Source organism: Aspergillus fumigatus, chromosome 1 (assembly GCF_000002655.1).
Source record: "Aspergillus fumigatus Af293 chromosome 1, whole genome shotgun sequence".
Lineage (NCBI taxonomy): Eukaryota > Fungi > Ascomycota > Eurotiomycetes > Eurotiales > Aspergillaceae > Aspergillus > Aspergillus fumigatus.
The window spans coordinates 1959451-1976316 of record NC_007194.1 but is presented as its reverse complement, the minus strand read 5'-3'; the positions used below and the strand labels follow the sequence as shown (position 1 = coordinate 1976316).

The following is a 16866-nucleotide window of genomic DNA, read 5'->3' as shown; positions in this document are numbered from 1 at the left end:
GTTGTCCGTGATACCATATGCATAGTCTGCACCGCATCCAGTGGCAATGACGCTCCTCACAGCAGTGATGATGCAGGGGTAGGACTGGTTGATGTGAGATTCAAAAATTATATTAACTGCCTCAGTCCGCACAGCCCAAGGTCGGACAGATCCATGGGTGGAATGATGGATGGCTGCAGGTAATTCTGTAAGCGAACTAGCGTCCGAGACGGATGGCCCCAGCTTTCCGTCATGGTCCCCCCTTTACTTTACATTCGTACATAGGGTTTCGATAAATTTCACTTGCGCTAGTTTTTCGAATTTCACCAAACCAAGACTATGGGAAACCATAAAGCTTAGGTTGGTCACACTGCCACCTACTGGAATAAGAGGTGCTGTTTGACCCTTTTTCTTTTTTTTTTTTTGCTTTAATTTTTATACGACTGGGTGTCACGGATAGATATTGTACAATGAAGGATGAGATTAGAAGGCAAATCGCTATTAAACTTGGAGCCACCCGCTCAATTACAATTCTCCCGCGGGCCGTTGTTTGACCCGTGCGCTTGCACAGTGCACTCACTTAATGTCAACAGAAAATGATTCGACCTTGATGAGGCATTAGATAGGTACCTCCATGCATGCATCGACTGCAAACAGACCTCAATACGAAAGACGGCAAATTTGCGATGCAGTCCGGAAATCTAGATAGTAGTATTCAAGGGATGCGGATAGTAATTCAACGACCGCTCCATAGTTCTGCCATGGTATCAAGCCCTATCTACAACGTTCGAGACACCTCCAACAGGTGGATCAGCAAGACGAAAAAGCCTAGCACAGTCGACTCCGTATCAGAAATCCCGCCACTACCATCATACCCAGAGAGCGACGCGACTGAAAGTTGCCCTCCCGTTTTGTCATCCAATGGAGGAGTATATGGTTGGCTGGTTGGCGGCCCAATGATGTAATTACTCGAGAGTGATTGGAGTATGGTTCCGGAGAACCCAGTTTGCTAGGTATTTTCTCCTGAGTTAGCGGAAACTCAAGCAGCATTTGGTTAAGATCGAAGACTAAAGTGAAATGACTTGGGGCGACCTTACAACTAGATGGAAGTGTTGACTAGATGCTGGGGTTGATTTACAAGCGTGCTCTGGGGAGTGAGTGCATCTGAAACCGTTCAGACCTTGTGTGGAACCATACGGAGTAGTACACAGAGACGACAAATACGAGTTTCTCGTCTAGTGCCCAAGGACAACAGCCTCATAACCTGTACATTATCACAGTAATTAGAAGGACAGTCTCGTCAAGACATCAAGTTCAACCAAGGTTGCCTCTAAAGCAGCCACTCCTCGTGGGTTCCGGCCGAAACTTGATCACATAAGCGAATAATGATGCTGTACTTGTGGTCTGCATAGGTGTAAGTTTCCACAGCCTTCCAACCACCCAAGAGAGATCCTTAGATGGAGACTCCTGGGTCCAATGCTCACAGCGCCAAGAGGATTCTGCGCTGCTCTATAACGAAAGTGGATGTAGGTTGCTTGAATATGTTGATACGATAATGCTGACCTCGGCAAATATCAATCAAATGGTCAGAGAGATTGTTCTCGCACGTCCACCTCTCATTCATTGTGCTTCATAGGTACTGAATTAAGGACTGTTTTATGAAAATTACTTCGTACCATGTACTAAGGTACCCAATAATTAGTTAGTTTAGTTCACTCAGACTACCCAAATGTGTACCTACGGAGGAGAACAGACCTCCGGCTAACAACCAAAGCTCAACGAGGCGAAGCACCGCGATTGGGTGGTAAGACAGGATCACTTCTCAGAGAAATTTCAGGTACCTACAGTGTATGTAATGGAAGGGAATACATTCCAGACTTGGATATGATTTGTGTCGTTTGGTGCGGAATTTGATCAATCATTTCCATAGTCTATCAGTAATTGATTCTCTGCGTGTAGTGAAGTCTATACGATGTAGAGTGGAAGATACTAGAAATTCGAGACGATTAAGCAGAAGGTGCCTAGAATGGGCGAGAATGGTAGATGAAGAGGTAGTAAATGGACGTTGGACCCACGGAACAGTAGATCTGCTTCATGATGGGGACAGCCTAAATCGGCTCGAAGTACAGAGTATAGCGGTAAGGGTGTTCTGGTGACATGGTGAATCAAGGTATCTATCAAAAAAAGGGTAAGGTGGGTTAATTGCCATTAAAAAGTGTATCTGACGCAGTTCCTGAATCCAAGAGCTTACTTAACCTCTAATATGTTGACCTCGAGACTTGAGAAATCGATTGATGGCACCGAGTGGGTGTTGAGGCCGTCGACCTGACGGAAAGAAAAAGTCCCCTACGTAATATACTCCTGTCTTTGCTGTATCAGATGGCGGATGGTCAGTGGGTAGGCTTGGCATCTTGCCACTCCCTATCTTGGTGATTTCCCACATCGTGTGAGAAATATTCTATTTGATTTCCACTCTCTCTACGGAAATTTCTCTGGAATGCTAGATTAAATTTAGCGAGTACCTTCAGAGAGTAATCAGGTCAGGATAGGATGGCTTTCATGATCATTCCAACCTGGTTGATTAAGGTATTGTCCAAGTTATGGAACATCATATGGGCATTACCATTAACCCATGGCACGGCTGACTGTCATATTACCATGTCATTCTGTCCAGCAAGTGATTATTGAGAAAACTTACTGGAGTTTACAGAACTTACAACCCTGTGACCCTTTTACTTTACCAAACCCAAACTCCCTCAACCAAGCCCAATAACGAACCACTGTCAGTTTTAACCAAGAGCCCAAAGAGCCCAAGACACAATCTAGGTAATCCGGACAATCGGCCGAAGGGATAACCTACCTCTTTGACAACCAACTGAAAGACGAAAACTTAGAATTGAAACAAATGCAAAATAATGCCACTGATACTATCATATATTAGTAGGTAGTTAAAGTGATGAACTGCACAAGTGTTGTTACCATGTGATTACAATTATAATTACCTCAATGAATATTACCAACCTTCAGTCAATGATTTAGCTACCCACCAAAGTTCCCCACCACTACCAGAAATAACCCACTAGTCCTGGCTTGACCCATCCGTCTATCTGTCTATCTCTGATTAACTGTTATTATTATTTTTCTTTCCTGAACACTGATCATTACTTCCGTCGAATTCCCCCCCCTCCGCCAGTTCCCGCCTGACAAAAAGCTATTTTTCCCTAGAACAAAACACATTTTGCCTGCCAAGTGCCAACGACCTTCATCTTTCCTGCTCTATACATCCTCGTCTTGCTCTCTCTTCCCTACCTTTAACTATTCAACTTCTCTCATCACTTTTTCTTATTCGTCTTATTCTTCTTTCCTTCCGACTTCTTTCATCTCAACCCGTTGGGGAGTCCTTTTTCTCATTTTTCCAAGAAGTTTCTTCCGCTCCCTTGTTTTCTATACATAGACGCTCCTTTCCTCATCGTCCACTGAACTGAAACAAAGCTCTCTCCGCCCTCCGTCATCGGCCCTCCGTACGACTCATATCTCCCATTTTTTCTTGAGATAAAGGGCCTTTCTTTTTCATCGGTTATTACTCTACGATTAGCTCCTTTTGCTCTCCTTCTTTCCTGCCCGACGTTCAGAATTTCCTCTGTTTCGCCGGGCGCAAGATTCAATCCTCCACCGCTTGACTGGCGCTGTAGCAGGTCTATCGCCGGACTTTTATCCGTCGTCACCGCTGTCCGGCACACGGTGTCGGTTTTCTCTTGCTCCAACCGTCAATTATCCATTGCCAACTCAGCCTGCATGACTGCTGTCGCTTTCGCCCGAGTCGGATCCTGAGACAGAGTAATGCCGAATCATTCGTGCGCCCGATCACAACACCCCGTCAGCCCGCCTTAAATTGAATGGTTTACTGCGGAAGAATAATAGATAGGAAAAAGAGAAGGAGCAGGAAGAAGAAGAAGAAGAGAGGGAGATAAAAAGCGATCAAGTGGAGGAACAATTTACAGCCAGATTCCAACACACAGAGGACAGGGAGGAAAGCATCCACAAAAACCCAAGTAGGAGATGCACTGTCGCACTTCCTATATTGTTGGTTTGGAAAAATAATAACAAAGAGTATGAAAATGACTGATCGCCCCTCATCAGCTGGCCTGGAGGAACCCGTGAATTTGGTTGCTCAAAATGGTCAAGCAGTGGACAGCGTTCCATCGCGACGGAGTTCGAGTAGGTCTACTGAAGCTCCAGAAGCCTCGCTGCCTGCCCCGACCGAGTCGGCAGATGTTAAGCAGGCAGTCGCCAAACCTCCCAGTGCCAAACTTTCCCTGCCTAACGGCGAGGTGGCGGATGCTCAAACGTCTCTTCGTCACACATTTCCCCATTTATACCATTCTTCCAGTGCATCCCGGTCACCCTCGACCCGTACTTCATCCAGCTCACTACAGGCGTTGAACGAAGACACCGTTGTTGACGCCCGGTCGGATCACGGTTTATGGACGAAGGCATCTCTCGGGCGAAGGATGTCCCATCGGAGTGCGACCGACGCGCAGCCTGCCGATTACCCTGTATATCCTGATCAATCCTACGCCGTGCTCCAATCACAAATTCACCCTACCTATCACCCTCCATTTCTGCGCTCCCGCAGTTCCTACCCAGCAAGGACTGAGTCGCTTGGCCGACTCGTGACACCTCGTACCGCTCGCACTGCGGGCAACACTCCCGTATCAAGTCCTGGATTATTCTCCGTCAACAGTCCCAACTCAACGCCTCCTGCCAACTCCGATAACGAAGGTCGCATTAGCAGTCCATATCTCCACCCTACTCATCTCCAGCCGCCGAAAGAGACGCATACGGCGGAGGTTGATCGAGATCTCGTTACTGGGAACAAATTGATCAATCAGTATGAGATTCTTGAAGAGCTTGGCCGGGGTGAGCATGGGAAAGTGAAACTGGGCCGCCATGTGACAACGCGTCAGAAAGTGGCAATCAAAATCGTTCAGCGCTATTCGAAACGACGCCGTCTGGGCAAATTGGGTAACCCCGAAGACAAAGTCAAGAAAGAAGTTGCCATTCTGAAGAAAGCTCGGCACCCGAATGTTGTCAGCTTACTGGAAGTTATCGACGACCCGAACCGCCAGAAGGTATATATAGTCCTAGAGTTCGTTGAGAACGGCGAGATCATCTGGCGGAAGAAAGGATTACGCGAGATTGTACAAGTCGACAAGCGCCGGCTGGAACGTGAAAAGGCCGGTATTCCCGAAACCCCGTCGTTCTGGGAAGAGTGTCGGCAATATGTCAAGACGGCGCAGCGTCTTCGTCGCCAGCGAGAGAAGGCACGTGAACGGCGCCAAATGAAAGCGGTTCACGCCCAACAGGCACCTATTCCTGCCTGGAGTTTAGAGCATGGAGCCGAGTCGGACGAGGAAGAAGAGGCTGATCCAGCAATGACCCGCACCATCAGTCGCTCCATTGCCAGTCACGACGAGACCCAAGAATCCCCGAGTCACTCTTTGGCATCCGCACATGACTCTGCGCTGGCCGCAATTGAAGGTACAATGTACGGACCCTATGCCGATTACTCCCTTGATAGGCGATTCAGTACCGCCTCGAGCAGCATGGGCTACGCACCCTCCGAGCCGGAGTGGTTCTCGGACGATGATGACATGTCGTATGTTCCATGCCTTACCGTCAACGAAGCGCGAAACGCATTCCGTGATTCTCTACTCGGTCTTGAGTATCTTCACTATCAAGGTATCATCCATCGCGATATCAAACCGGCGAATCTTTTAGTCACAAGCAATCATCGCGTGAAGATTTCCGACTTTGGAGTCTCCTATCTTGGACGGCCGATGCGAGACGAAGAGGAGGAGCAAGTCGCTGAAACCGACGCGACTGAACTCGATGATGCTCGAGAGTTATCCAAAACTGTTGGCACACCGGCCTTCTACGCACCAGAACTGTGCTACACTGGCGATGACTTTGAAGAGACAATTGGCTCGGTGCCCAAGATTACCGGCGCGATCGATGTTTGGTCTCTTGGCGTGACCCTTTATGGAATGATCTTCGGGCGTCTGCCTTTCGTGTCCGATGATGAATACAGCATGTTTCAGACTATTGTCAAGAAGGATGTTTTCATTCCACGCAAGCGTTTGCAGCCTGTCGAGGTAGACCCTGAGTCCATCAGCCAATGGCCCCGATACTCGAACAACAACAAGCGCATGGAGGAAGAGCTTGTGTATGAGGAGATCGACGATGAACTTTACGACCTACTGAAGCGATTGTTGACCAAGGATCCCGTCAAGCGCATTACGGTCAAGGAGATTAAGCACCACCCTTGGGTTCTCCATGGCCTGCCGAATCCCCGGGCATGGATTGAGGAAACGGATCCAGGCTATCAGAGCAAGGGCAAGAAGATCGAAGTCTCCAACGAGGAAGTCACTACGGCCGTCAGCAAGGTGCCGTTCATTCAAAGGGTACGGTCCAATGTTGCCAAACTGTCAAACTACCTCACTGGAAGGTCGAAAGACAAGGATAAGGAAAGTCGCAAACGAACGTCTAGTACCACACCATCGATCGATTCGTCTGCTTCAAGCAATGCTAGTTTGGGGAAATATATCCTGGACGGTCGTCGAGGCAGTCTCAGGGAGGAGGATTTGTACCGTCCTGCCAGGCTGGCGACAAGGGACGCTGAACATCCGCTGTCGCACAGCGTGACGGCGAGCCCCGTCGGTCGGGATAATCAGACCTCATACTTTGACGACTTAAGAACTGATGCCACGCTTGATCGTACGCCTCGCCCAGATCCCCCTCATCGCGCGACGTCAACCTTGTCTACTGCCGGATCTGCAAAGACTATCCGGCCAGACTGGACAGTCACACCGTGTGCAAGCCAGCGGGTCAGTGCGCCTTCGAAGATTGAGAACCACGGCACTACTCATGTCGGTGGTCTCTTAGGCGGGGCAGGCCGTCGGCTAGCACGTGGCCTACAAACCAGAGAGTGGCGCTCGGATAGGTCCATTTCCGGAGATACCGCAGACTCCGTCTCCCTGGATGGTGATCGTCACTCAGAGCCCAGCCTGGCATTGAGCGTCGCTTCCGCAGTTGGTCACGTACAAGGCTCAAACTTCTTGCAGGACGAGGACTCCCACTATTTCCATGCAGGGAGCTTGAGTGCAGCGGAATCAGGACATCGGCGCAATAGATCTCACCACCTTACGACCAAGTCATCGCATGAGCCATTTCAATTCGCGAAAGACGTACTGCTGAGGAAGCGACGGAGTGACATTTACCAGGCCCCTGTCGACGACCAAGTGCCACCGGAAATCAAGAGCAAGTCCACCGACTCGCTAAATATTCTACCCGAGCCGCAACCAGAGACAACAGCATGCACGATCGAAACTGCCACCACTGATCCGCCGTCTGGTGGACTAACCACGTCACAACCCTCGGCTGCTACCATTTCTTCCTCCTCGGTCGATGACTACACCAGTGGAATGTCTCAAAGTGCTTCTCATCCAAGTATCCCCTCGGTCATTTCCGGTGCATCATCTTTTTCCGGTGATGGGTCCCTCAAGGACAAGGAGTGTGAGCAGGGGGTCGCAGTCCCTTCCATCCTTCGCACGGGTGAAACGGTCAAGGCTCGACTCCTGCGGCCCCAGCGGTCGCACGAGGACGATGAGTCGCGGTACTACTGTGATGACGAAAATGATTCGGAGGACGACTCTGAAGATGAGGTTCTCGTCATTGGCAGAAAGAAGCCGAGCCCTCAGAAGCCAGCGATGTGTGGGGCTCAGGCTTTCAAGCCCAAGTCGTGAGCTTGGGATATAGAAAATTTGCCTGACATGGCCGACGAATCTTTTCGATTTAGAGTCTGCCGCCTGAAGCCAAAAAAGAGAAGAAAAGTCTTCCTATCTTGAGATTTCTAATACCTTGCGAAGGGCGCAGAACCCACTACCCTATTTCACATTCCGTTATTGTTCTTTGAGCAAGCTCTGACGTGATGTTCAGTGGCTTGCTCCTTGCTGGACCTCGTTCTTAATGTATATCAATTTTATCGGCCGGCCTTTTCCTTCCTGTGTTGCATTATTGCGGGTCCCCTCGACAGGCCATTTGATTGACTGCATTTGCTGCTGGCATACATGATACACTGCTTGTACATATATTCTCATGGGCGGCACGTCTATATTCGCTTTTTCTTTGCTTGCCTTTGCTCTCTTCTTCCTTTCTTACTGCGGACCCCGGCGTTCTTCGATTTGACCCTCTGCGATTATATACTGGGATTTTTCTGTGGCATGGGGTATTTGAGAGACAAACTCATCTGTTGTACGTAATGTTGAAACACGAGGGAGGATGTGGGGATGCAAAGATTGGGATATACCGAGCCAGAGTCCTTCTGAGGAAGCTCGCATGATGCATGATTGTCTTCTTGTTTGCTTTTTCGATTTGCGTGTTGTTGTGATGTGATGATGGATGATGATGACCTAAATTGGGAGACCTGGAACATCTCCGATGGCTTAGTACTGAACCCAATTGGGATGAAACAGTAACAATTGATGGATGCTTAATGCTTAGGAGGATCTGCTCTGTAGATACTTTCGAATCCACAATGACCATTGGGCTGGACTGGGGCTAGAATCGGTGGTGAAGGATGCTCGACCTGACTCCGCACCGGGCCGTTTAAAAAAGTCCCCGGATCTGCAGTGCTCGGGTCATCAATATCCAGGAATCCACCACTTAGTCCTGTTTCAAGGAATTTCTTCAGCTGTTCCTCCACCAATAGTGGATGGTGCCTCGATGTGCCTGTCCAAACTCCTGTGCGTCATTCCATTCCGTTCACCCAGACCATGCAGAAAGCGAGGCACTGTTCGTTCCTGCCAGGTCATGTGTGTGTTCGGCTGATCCTACTTGATGATGGCGCTGCAAGACCATCAAAGGTTTCCGCTGAAACCGCTGTTGTCTCGGAAATTATTGCTCTCTTATTGTCCCGAGTGTGATTTGATGGATTAGTGAGTGATCCACCAATCGATTGCATAGTAGACGGGATACATATATGTACTATGAGACGCTCGTCTTTCCTCGTTCTACGGGTGCTCTGGTCTTGTTTTCCATCCGGTGAATCTCCTTTGGGAAAGATGCTCGGCAAGACGGTCCTTCTACCCCTTTTGGTTCTCCTCTGTCACTCTCTTGCTTCTGCGTCGCTTGTCTACCGCGGCGCTGATATTTCCTCCCTGCTGATCGAGGAGAAGGCCGGGATTGAGTACAAGAACGTGAACGGCCAGACGCAGCCGCTTGAGAATATTCTCAAGGCGAACGGTGTGAATTCCGTTCGCCAGCGGGTGTGGGTGAATCCTAGCGATGGATCTTACAATCTGGACTATAACGTCAAGTTGGCGAAGAGGGTGAAAGCCGCTGGGATGAGCGTTTACCTGGACTTGCACTTCAGTGATACTTGGGCGGATCCGAGCCATCAGGTACGTGGGATGTGAATGTGCCAGCAGTTGCGTACTACGGCTCATACAAGACAAATGTAGACTACACCCCGCGGATGGTCGACCAACGACATTGGCACTCTTACCTGGCAAGTGTACAACTACACGATGGAGGTCTGCAACACGTTTGCCAGCAACGGCATCGACGTCTCCATCGTGGCTATCGGCAACGAGATTCGCAACGGACTGCTATGGCCGCTCGGCAAACCCGATAACTACGCCAACATCGCCAACATCCTGCACTCGGCGGCATTCGGCGTCAAGGACTCGACCCTATCGCCCAAGCCGAAGATCATGATCCACCTCGACAACGGCTGGGACTGGTCGGCACAGAAGTTCTTCTACAACCGTGTCCTGTCGTCAGGCGCGAACCTGGTCAAGTCCGACTTTGACCTCATCGGCGTCTCGTACTACCCGTTCTACAACCCCAGCGCCACCCTGTCGGCACTCACGACCAGCCTGAAGAACCTCCGCTCGACCTACGGCAAGGACGTGCTGGTCGTTGAGACAGACTGGCCCGTCTCGTGCCCGAACCCAGCGTATGCGTTCCCTTCTGACCTCAAGGATATTCCCTTCTCGGTAGCTGGGCAGACGACTTTTGTGCAGCGCGTTGCAAATATCGTGGCACAGACGCCGGGAGGGATCGGCCTGTATTACTGGGAGCCAGCTTGGGTGCAGAATGCGGCCTTAGGCTCGAGCTGTGCAGACAACTTGATGGTGGATTGGAGTACGCGTCAGGCGAGGACAAGCCTGAGTGTGTTCGCGACAATCTGATCGTGTACATCCCTGTTTGTGACACTACGCTTCCGTCAGAATTGTCTACGATTACTGCCAAGTTACCATAGGTCAATGCAATAATGTAGAACCCCAAGGCAGAAACATTTCCTTGATTTTCTTTTTTTTTTTTTTTGTGATAGTCAAACCCATGTCGAATAGTTGACCGCTCATACTCGGACATGAGGCTCGGTGGCTGTGCACCGCAACTACTAGTATCAGAGTCCACTTGGACCAAAGAATCGACCTGTCAGGATCCTGCAATTTGGTAGCTAAGAAATGAGCTGCCTCAAGGCTCACCCTCTCTATATCCATGGCATGTAGCACACAACTATAAAAAGATAGGGAAGAATGCTGTCAGGCTGACTTTCGTACAGCAAAGGGAGGGATATTCGTTGCGAGACCGTATACACGGTGCTAAGTGAGAGAGGCAAAGAGCCGAGCATGGCAGTAGCAGACTGTCGGGAGCCGATCAATCATGGGGAATTGGGTCCTAATTCATGTGGGGAATTACACGAGACAACAGTTTCACACAAATATCTCAAGATCGATTTTGAATATTTGTCACCGGGATGGTTGATGGAGATCTGTCTACCTTACTCTTAGTACCGCAGCTGAGTCTAAACAAATACAAATACTCAAGATACCTACTTTCCTTTCCTCGAGAAAGTACCTCGTATGTGGCCTAGTACTCCGTAATAGATTCTACTACTCCGGACGTAGATATTTGTCTAGAGGGTCGTTTGTTCTGTCCGTTAGATGCTCTGTAGACAGGCATTGTTAGGGTGCGAAACCCCTCCCCCCCCTCCCCCGGGGATCGCAGTAAGAGAAGTCCAACTCTCGCTTTTGGCCTCTCGGTGGCCGTCATTCCCTTTTGGTCTCCTGTTGGTCTCCTATTCTCCTTTGCCAGGGGCAACAAGGCAAGACCGTATTATCATCTTTGATAAAATCATCATCACTACTGTCGTTGTCAATTAAGTGATTTGTTCGTCTTTGTCGCCAGAATAGATAGCGATAGCACGTGCCTGAGGGACCTCTTCAGCTGCAAACCTTCATCATCATCATCTCCATCATCATCCTCCTCCCTCTGTCTCTTATTATTCTCCCTCTTTGAGTCCGATTGACAGAAATACGGCCCCAAAGTCTAGGTCCTTCGATGATCTCTTGACATTCTCCTATATTTCTTTCTTTTCCCAGGTACTACATCTTCCATACTAGAGACATGCTTTCCCCGAGTATGTGAAACAACCGCAAGACCGACCGCTGATGCTAGCGCCACAAGGCTGATTCGCAAGGTGCACTCCAAAGTCTCGCAACTCCAAGTTTCATCCAGCCCTGATCGCTGCGGATGCTTTCCTCTTCTGGCCCTCCTTCTCTCCGCACCCGCATTGGTTATCCTCTCTGCGCTCGTTGATCCCCTTGTCCCCTTTCACCGCCCCTCTCTTCCCGCCTATACAGACATACTACGGCGGCGCTTCTCTATCGACCCCCCCCCCCCGCGCGCTCGGTCGCTTGTCCCTGTTTTCACGACCATCTTCATTGCTAAGCCTCAGGGTCCAAATCTGTGTCTATTCTGGGATCACGTTTCACCAACGTGATGGCTTCACAGGAGATGTTCCCTGAGTTGGGGCAGTCTCCTGCACCCGGCGTTAAAAGCCGCGGCGTCAGCCGCTCTCCCCATCCTCATCAGCAGCAGCAACAGCAACAGCATCAACAACATCAAGGACAATTTACAGGAACAGTCACTGGCTTAGATCTCGATTCTTCGATCGCTACAGCTAGTTCATTTGCCAATTCGTCCTTCGATCCCAATAGCAACAACGTTAGCCCTTCCGCCGAATCGTATGGTTATACTGCCGCTGGCTATCTCTCAGGCACTCCTGCATCGCAGACCGACCAGAACTACGCAAATAGTCTTCAGATTCCGCAATCGTACGGCACCGGTCTGGTTCCTCAGTTCAATGAGTCTCGCGGCTTGCCAATACAGCAGCAGTCGCAACAACAGCACCACCAGCAGCCCTCCCTCGATGATAACTTCTCCGATCTTTTGAACTCCAATGCCACCGAGTACGACTTCAACACCGTCTACCAGACTCACAGTCCCAGTAGTAATACTGCTCCTGAGTACGACTCCTCCCTTCTGCTTGACCCTCAGGTCCACCAGCAGTCGCATCCGACCCAGATACCCTCCTCCCATTCCTCGACTTCTCCGCAGATCTCCCCTCTCGAGCAACAGCAGCACTCCTCACCGGGTCCAATGTCAACCCAAGGTTCGACAACCGTGGCTTACTATACCCCTCAGCATTCCCGTCATGCATCCTTGGACCCCGCCACGGCCGCCTTTCTCACCAGTAACACACATCCTGACTGGCAGGCCGTCATGGGCAATAGTGCTGCTTTCCAGGGCCATCGACGAGCTCCATCCGAGGTTTCCGAAATCTCGTCCGCTGCTCCTTCTCCGTACCTCTCACAACATGAGTCTTTTGATGGTGTAGACAACAATCCCTCTCCGCTTCTGGCACCCCAAAACGATCCCAGTTTATACGATAGTGCTCTTGGGATCGAGAACTTCACCTTGTCCGAGCAGCACCAGCAGCATCAAGGGTTTAGCCCGGCGCACAGTCCGTACATCTCTCCGCGGCTGATGCCCCAACAGGGACAGGAAATGATGCCCAATGTGCCTTATCTCTCTGGCCCCGCTCCGAACACGCAGTATCCGACCCCTCCAAATGATATGTATGGCAATGGAGCGGAGGGCATGATGAATATGTCGCAGGGGACTCATCCGTCTGTGGACATCGGCCAAGCCTCTCAGATGGCTCCGCCGTCCATCAACGTGGAATTTGCACCCCCGTCGCGGATCCCCAGTTTTGGACCTTCAAAACCGGCCAGCAACCTCGACTCCTTGAGTCCTCCACCTTCGTCCACACGTAAGTAGCCCTGCATTCGATTTTCGTCTGTCATCAAGGAACTAATCAAGAATGCAGGCTCCCGCGGGCGTAGCAAGTCTGATCCATATGCCCATCCCAGCACCAGTCGGCTGCGCTCCTCGTCGACTTCGAGCAGCCTGGACCCCCTTGCGCCTACTACTCCTCGCTCACTTTCTCCGTTCGACTCTTTTGGACGTCAGCAGCAGAGCAATCCAAGCTCACGCGATCCGTCTCCGTCCAGATCCAACCGACGTCTGTCGACCTCGTCGATCGATAGCCGCAATTACATCCTGGGCCTTGCCGATCCCCAGCGACCAGGGGCTAGCCCCAACGACTCGAAGCGTGTCCAGAAACATCCCGCAACGTTTCAGTGCAACTTGTGTCCGAAGCGCTTCACTCGGGCTTACAATTTGCGGTCACATCTCCGAACCCACACGGACGAGCGGCCATTTGTCTGCACTGTATGTGGCAAAGCCTTCGCTCGACAGCATGATCGCAAACGACACGAAGGGCTACACTCGGGCGAGAAGAAGTTCGTTTGTCAGGGAGAACTCTCCCGCGGCGGACAATGGGGCTGCGGTCGCCGATTTGCCCGGGCGGACGCTCTGGGGCGTCATTTCCGTTCAGAGGCGGGGCGGATCTGTATCAAGCCGCTGCTAGATGAGGAGTCGCAAGAAAGGGAGCGTTCGCTCATGGACCAGCAGCAACATCATTTGCAACCACTTCCACAACAAGTGATGGTACCTGTGGACAACCCACATGCTGGTAATTTTGTGCTGCCTGCCGCGCTTCTGGCTCAATATCCCGCTCTCCAGACCTTGCAGTGGGACCAGATTGCTGCATCGGCGGATGATCCCAGCGACATAGGGGGCCGTAGCAGCTTCGACGCCAGCTCCGGCAATGAATTTGGCTTCGAGGATGACGACTCGGGGCTCAGTAGCGTATCTGGTATTAATGCTGGGTATTCTGCTGCCGGTAACTTCTATTGATGAACCATCCGGTCAGATTCCAGGTGTCTCCAGGAGAGATACTAATCGTATCGACGCTGACTGGGAAGACCTGTCTGTCTACTGTCATCCCCGTTCTCACGTTCACCGTGAGATAGGCTTCGCATTCAATCTCGGAATTTCAGGGGCCCTGCGTCACACAAGCACGAGGAAGTGATTTGATTTGAGACTATATAGATGGATTTTGGCGTTGTGATAAAAGGTTGGATCACAAGGTTAACCAAATTACCGGCGGGTATACCTTTTTTATACCTTGATTTTCGCTTAATTTTTTCTTTTTCGCCCTTCTTCTTTCTACCTTACTTAATCCCCCATTTGGCCTTATATTCTTCTTCAGCCCTTTAGGCTGTCTACATTCAGGGGGGACCACGCACCTCCGTTTTACGCGTTTATGATGACTTTTGAAACTCATACCCATGAATTTGCTCCATTCATTAATGCCGAGCTATCTATTTACTGCCTCTTGTCAAGATACTCTGAACCAAGAATGGACTCGGCCTTCGTTTGATTGATATGCCTGGCGGGATGATCGTAGACCGAATAGAGCTCATCGTCGAGCCAAGAATATGAATCATGGCAACAAATCTATACTGATATCGACGTCTAAGCCTAAACTTATACCAACAATCCGTGGGCAAATTTAAACTTGTCGAGTAAAGGTATACACAGATAATTCAGAATGGAGGCTACTCCACGACCTGGGTCTAGTAATCGCAGTTCATCGGCGGCAAATCTCGACCAGCTTTCCAACCTCTTCGATCCATTTCTGAGAGAACTCCTCCTCAGTGAACCGCAGAGCGGACTTGCGGGCACGCTGGCGCATCGCGACTTTCTCCTCCGCTGGCAGGGCCAGAGCGGCCTCAAACGCGGCGGCGAATTCGTCCTCGCTTGAGGCGCGGAAGCCTGTCGCCCCGTCGCCAAGGTCGATGACAATGTCCTCGCGCGGCCCGCCGGAGTCGTGGACGACGCTGATCAGGCCTGCGGCCTGGTACTCGACGACGCAGATGCCAAAGTGCTCGTTCCACATGGCGTTAACACCGACTGAAGCGGACCGTAGATGCGACAGGATGGTCGGCCAGCTCGCGTCGCAGACGAAGGTGGTATGGTCGCGGATGCGGAGCTCGTGGGCCAGCAGGCGGAGGTTATAGATGTGGGTTTCGTCGGGGCTGGAGTGACGGACGGAACCCATGAGGACCAGTTTTGGCTGGGGGAGGGCGGCCGAGGTGGGGTTCGTCTTCCGCTCACTGAGGAAGCGGGCGAACGAACGCAGGACCAGCGGGTGGTTTTTCTCGGGCCGGAATTGGGCGATATAAAGGATGATGGGTTCCCGGCTGCGCTCCGAGTCCTCATCGACAGTGATGGTCGACTCGATCTCTGACACTGCCGTGGGCGGGAAGATGACGGTGGGCTCTTTGAAGGTCCTGCTCGTCCGTGAGGGGCCCCAGATGGTCCGGATATGGGCCGATGTCCAGGAAGAGTTACACATGACGACATCAACATGACCTCCGACCCAACCGTAGAGACGGGCAAACGCCAACCAGTACTTGCGCTTGACCTGGCCCTTGAACCCCTTGCCCGCGCCCGCATTGACCCCTTTTAGGCCGGTGCTGTCATCCAGGGATTGAAGCATGTCGGTCGAGATGGTAGGATAGTGGACGTATGCACCGGTAGGAACAGAGGGAAAAAGCATCTTGCAGAACGCAAGGGTGAATGCGTAGCCCATAGTGTCGATGAACACGTCCGGGACGAGCAGGTTGAAGGCGTCATAGGCAACCACCAGAGAGCCGAGAGACTGTCCCAGAAGCGTCATATACGGATACATACTGCTCAGAACATATTTGCGTGTAGTCAGATAGAGCAGAACAACGGCGGGCGCATGAAGTTGAATATTGAAGCGGTTCTGCAGGATTGAGTCAGCGAGTCCTCTACACAGACCGGCTAGACTCACCTCTACCCTCTCCAGCATGGCCATCTTGTTGACCTCGTGGTCACCAGTATATATAGCGCAGATTGCCTTGGGCCATCGCCGTTGCGTTGCTCTTACAGCTTCCCAAAGAACACGTTCTCCTCCTCCGCCAGCGTTACTAAGTCAACAATCCAATATCATTAGCCAATGTTGGCCCCTGGTGCAGCTTCTGAGATTCTCCTACCAGAAAGGGTGAAAGAACCCAATGATGCCCTCCCAGTCTGCATCTGCTGGGCCTTTGTTGCCGTTATTCCCGCCTTTCTTGCTGGGGCCAGCTGTCCCGGAGCTGGAACTCGAGCTATCAACCTTCTCCCAGTCCTCATCCTCTCCCCGGGGAGACGACTTGGATCGCTTTACCAGCTGTTCTTCCTCATCTGCTCGAACTCTTGAGATCAAAAACTCTCTGCGAGACCGTGTTCTCTTCTGAATGACCCATCCGACACCACGGAGCACGAAGCGGAGAACCCCCAAGGGGAACTGGGGAAGGAGGACGCAGGTCGCAAGGAGGGCGAGAAGTGTGAGGAATGTTTTTAACAGAAACAGCATCATGATCAACACGAGACAAGAGACATAGTCAATGAAGATTTCCTGTAGATCGGGGCGTCGAGGACAGAAAATAGTCAATGGGTGGGATGTCCGGCTGACGACTGCCGACTGATCATATTCGGCTCAAAATAGCAGTTGTATTATTTGGCGGTTTCCTATCGATAACACTGGCGATAACAACACCT

At 51.1% G+C, this 16866-nt stretch overlaps 4 protein-coding genes across 4 annotated transcripts; 3 read left to right on the top strand and 1 right to left on the bottom strand.

Moving 5' to 3' along the window:
* Positions 1-4091: 4091 nt before the first annotated feature.
* AFUA_1G06920 (putative serine/threonine protein kinase) lies at positions 4092-7784 on the top strand (the record flags this gene model as incomplete). Its single annotated transcript, XM_745348.1, has 1 exon — positions 4092-7784. The coding sequence occupies one exon, from the start codon at positions 4092-4094 to the stop codon at positions 7782-7784; it is 3693 nt and encodes a 1230-aa protein (XP_750441.1).
* Positions 7785-9026: 1242 nt separating this feature from the next.
* AFUA_1G06910 (arabinogalactan endo-1,4-beta-galactosidase) lies at positions 9027-10232 on the top strand (the record flags this gene model as incomplete). The annotated part of the gene is made up of 2 exons (XM_745347.1): positions 9027-9440; positions 9501-10232. The coding sequence occupies 2 exons, from the start codon at positions 9027-9029 to the stop codon at positions 10230-10232; spliced, it is 1146 nt and encodes a 381-aa protein (XP_750440.1).
* An 807-nt stretch (positions 10233-11039) lies between these two features.
* crzA (putative C2H2 transcription factor Crz1) lies at positions 11040-14151 on the top strand (the record flags this gene model as incomplete). The annotated part of the gene is made up of 3 exons (XM_745346.2): positions 11040-11429; positions 11515-13162; positions 13220-14151. The coding sequence occupies exons 2-3, from the start codon at positions 11830-11832 to the stop codon at positions 14149-14151; spliced, it is 2265 nt and encodes a 754-aa protein (XP_750439.1). The 5' UTR covers positions 11040-11429; positions 11515-11829.
* A 736-nt stretch (positions 14152-14887) lies between these two features.
* AFUA_1G06890 (alpha-1,2-mannosyltransferase ALG11) lies at positions 14888-16684 on the bottom strand (the record flags this gene model as incomplete). Its single annotated transcript, XM_745345.1, has 3 exons — positions 14888-16069; positions 16118-16253; positions 16320-16684. 3 exons carry the CDS (start codon positions 16682-16684, stop codon positions 14888-14890), a joined length of 1683 nt encoding a protein of 560 aa, XP_750438.1.
* Positions 16685-16866: the final 182 nt, after the last annotated feature.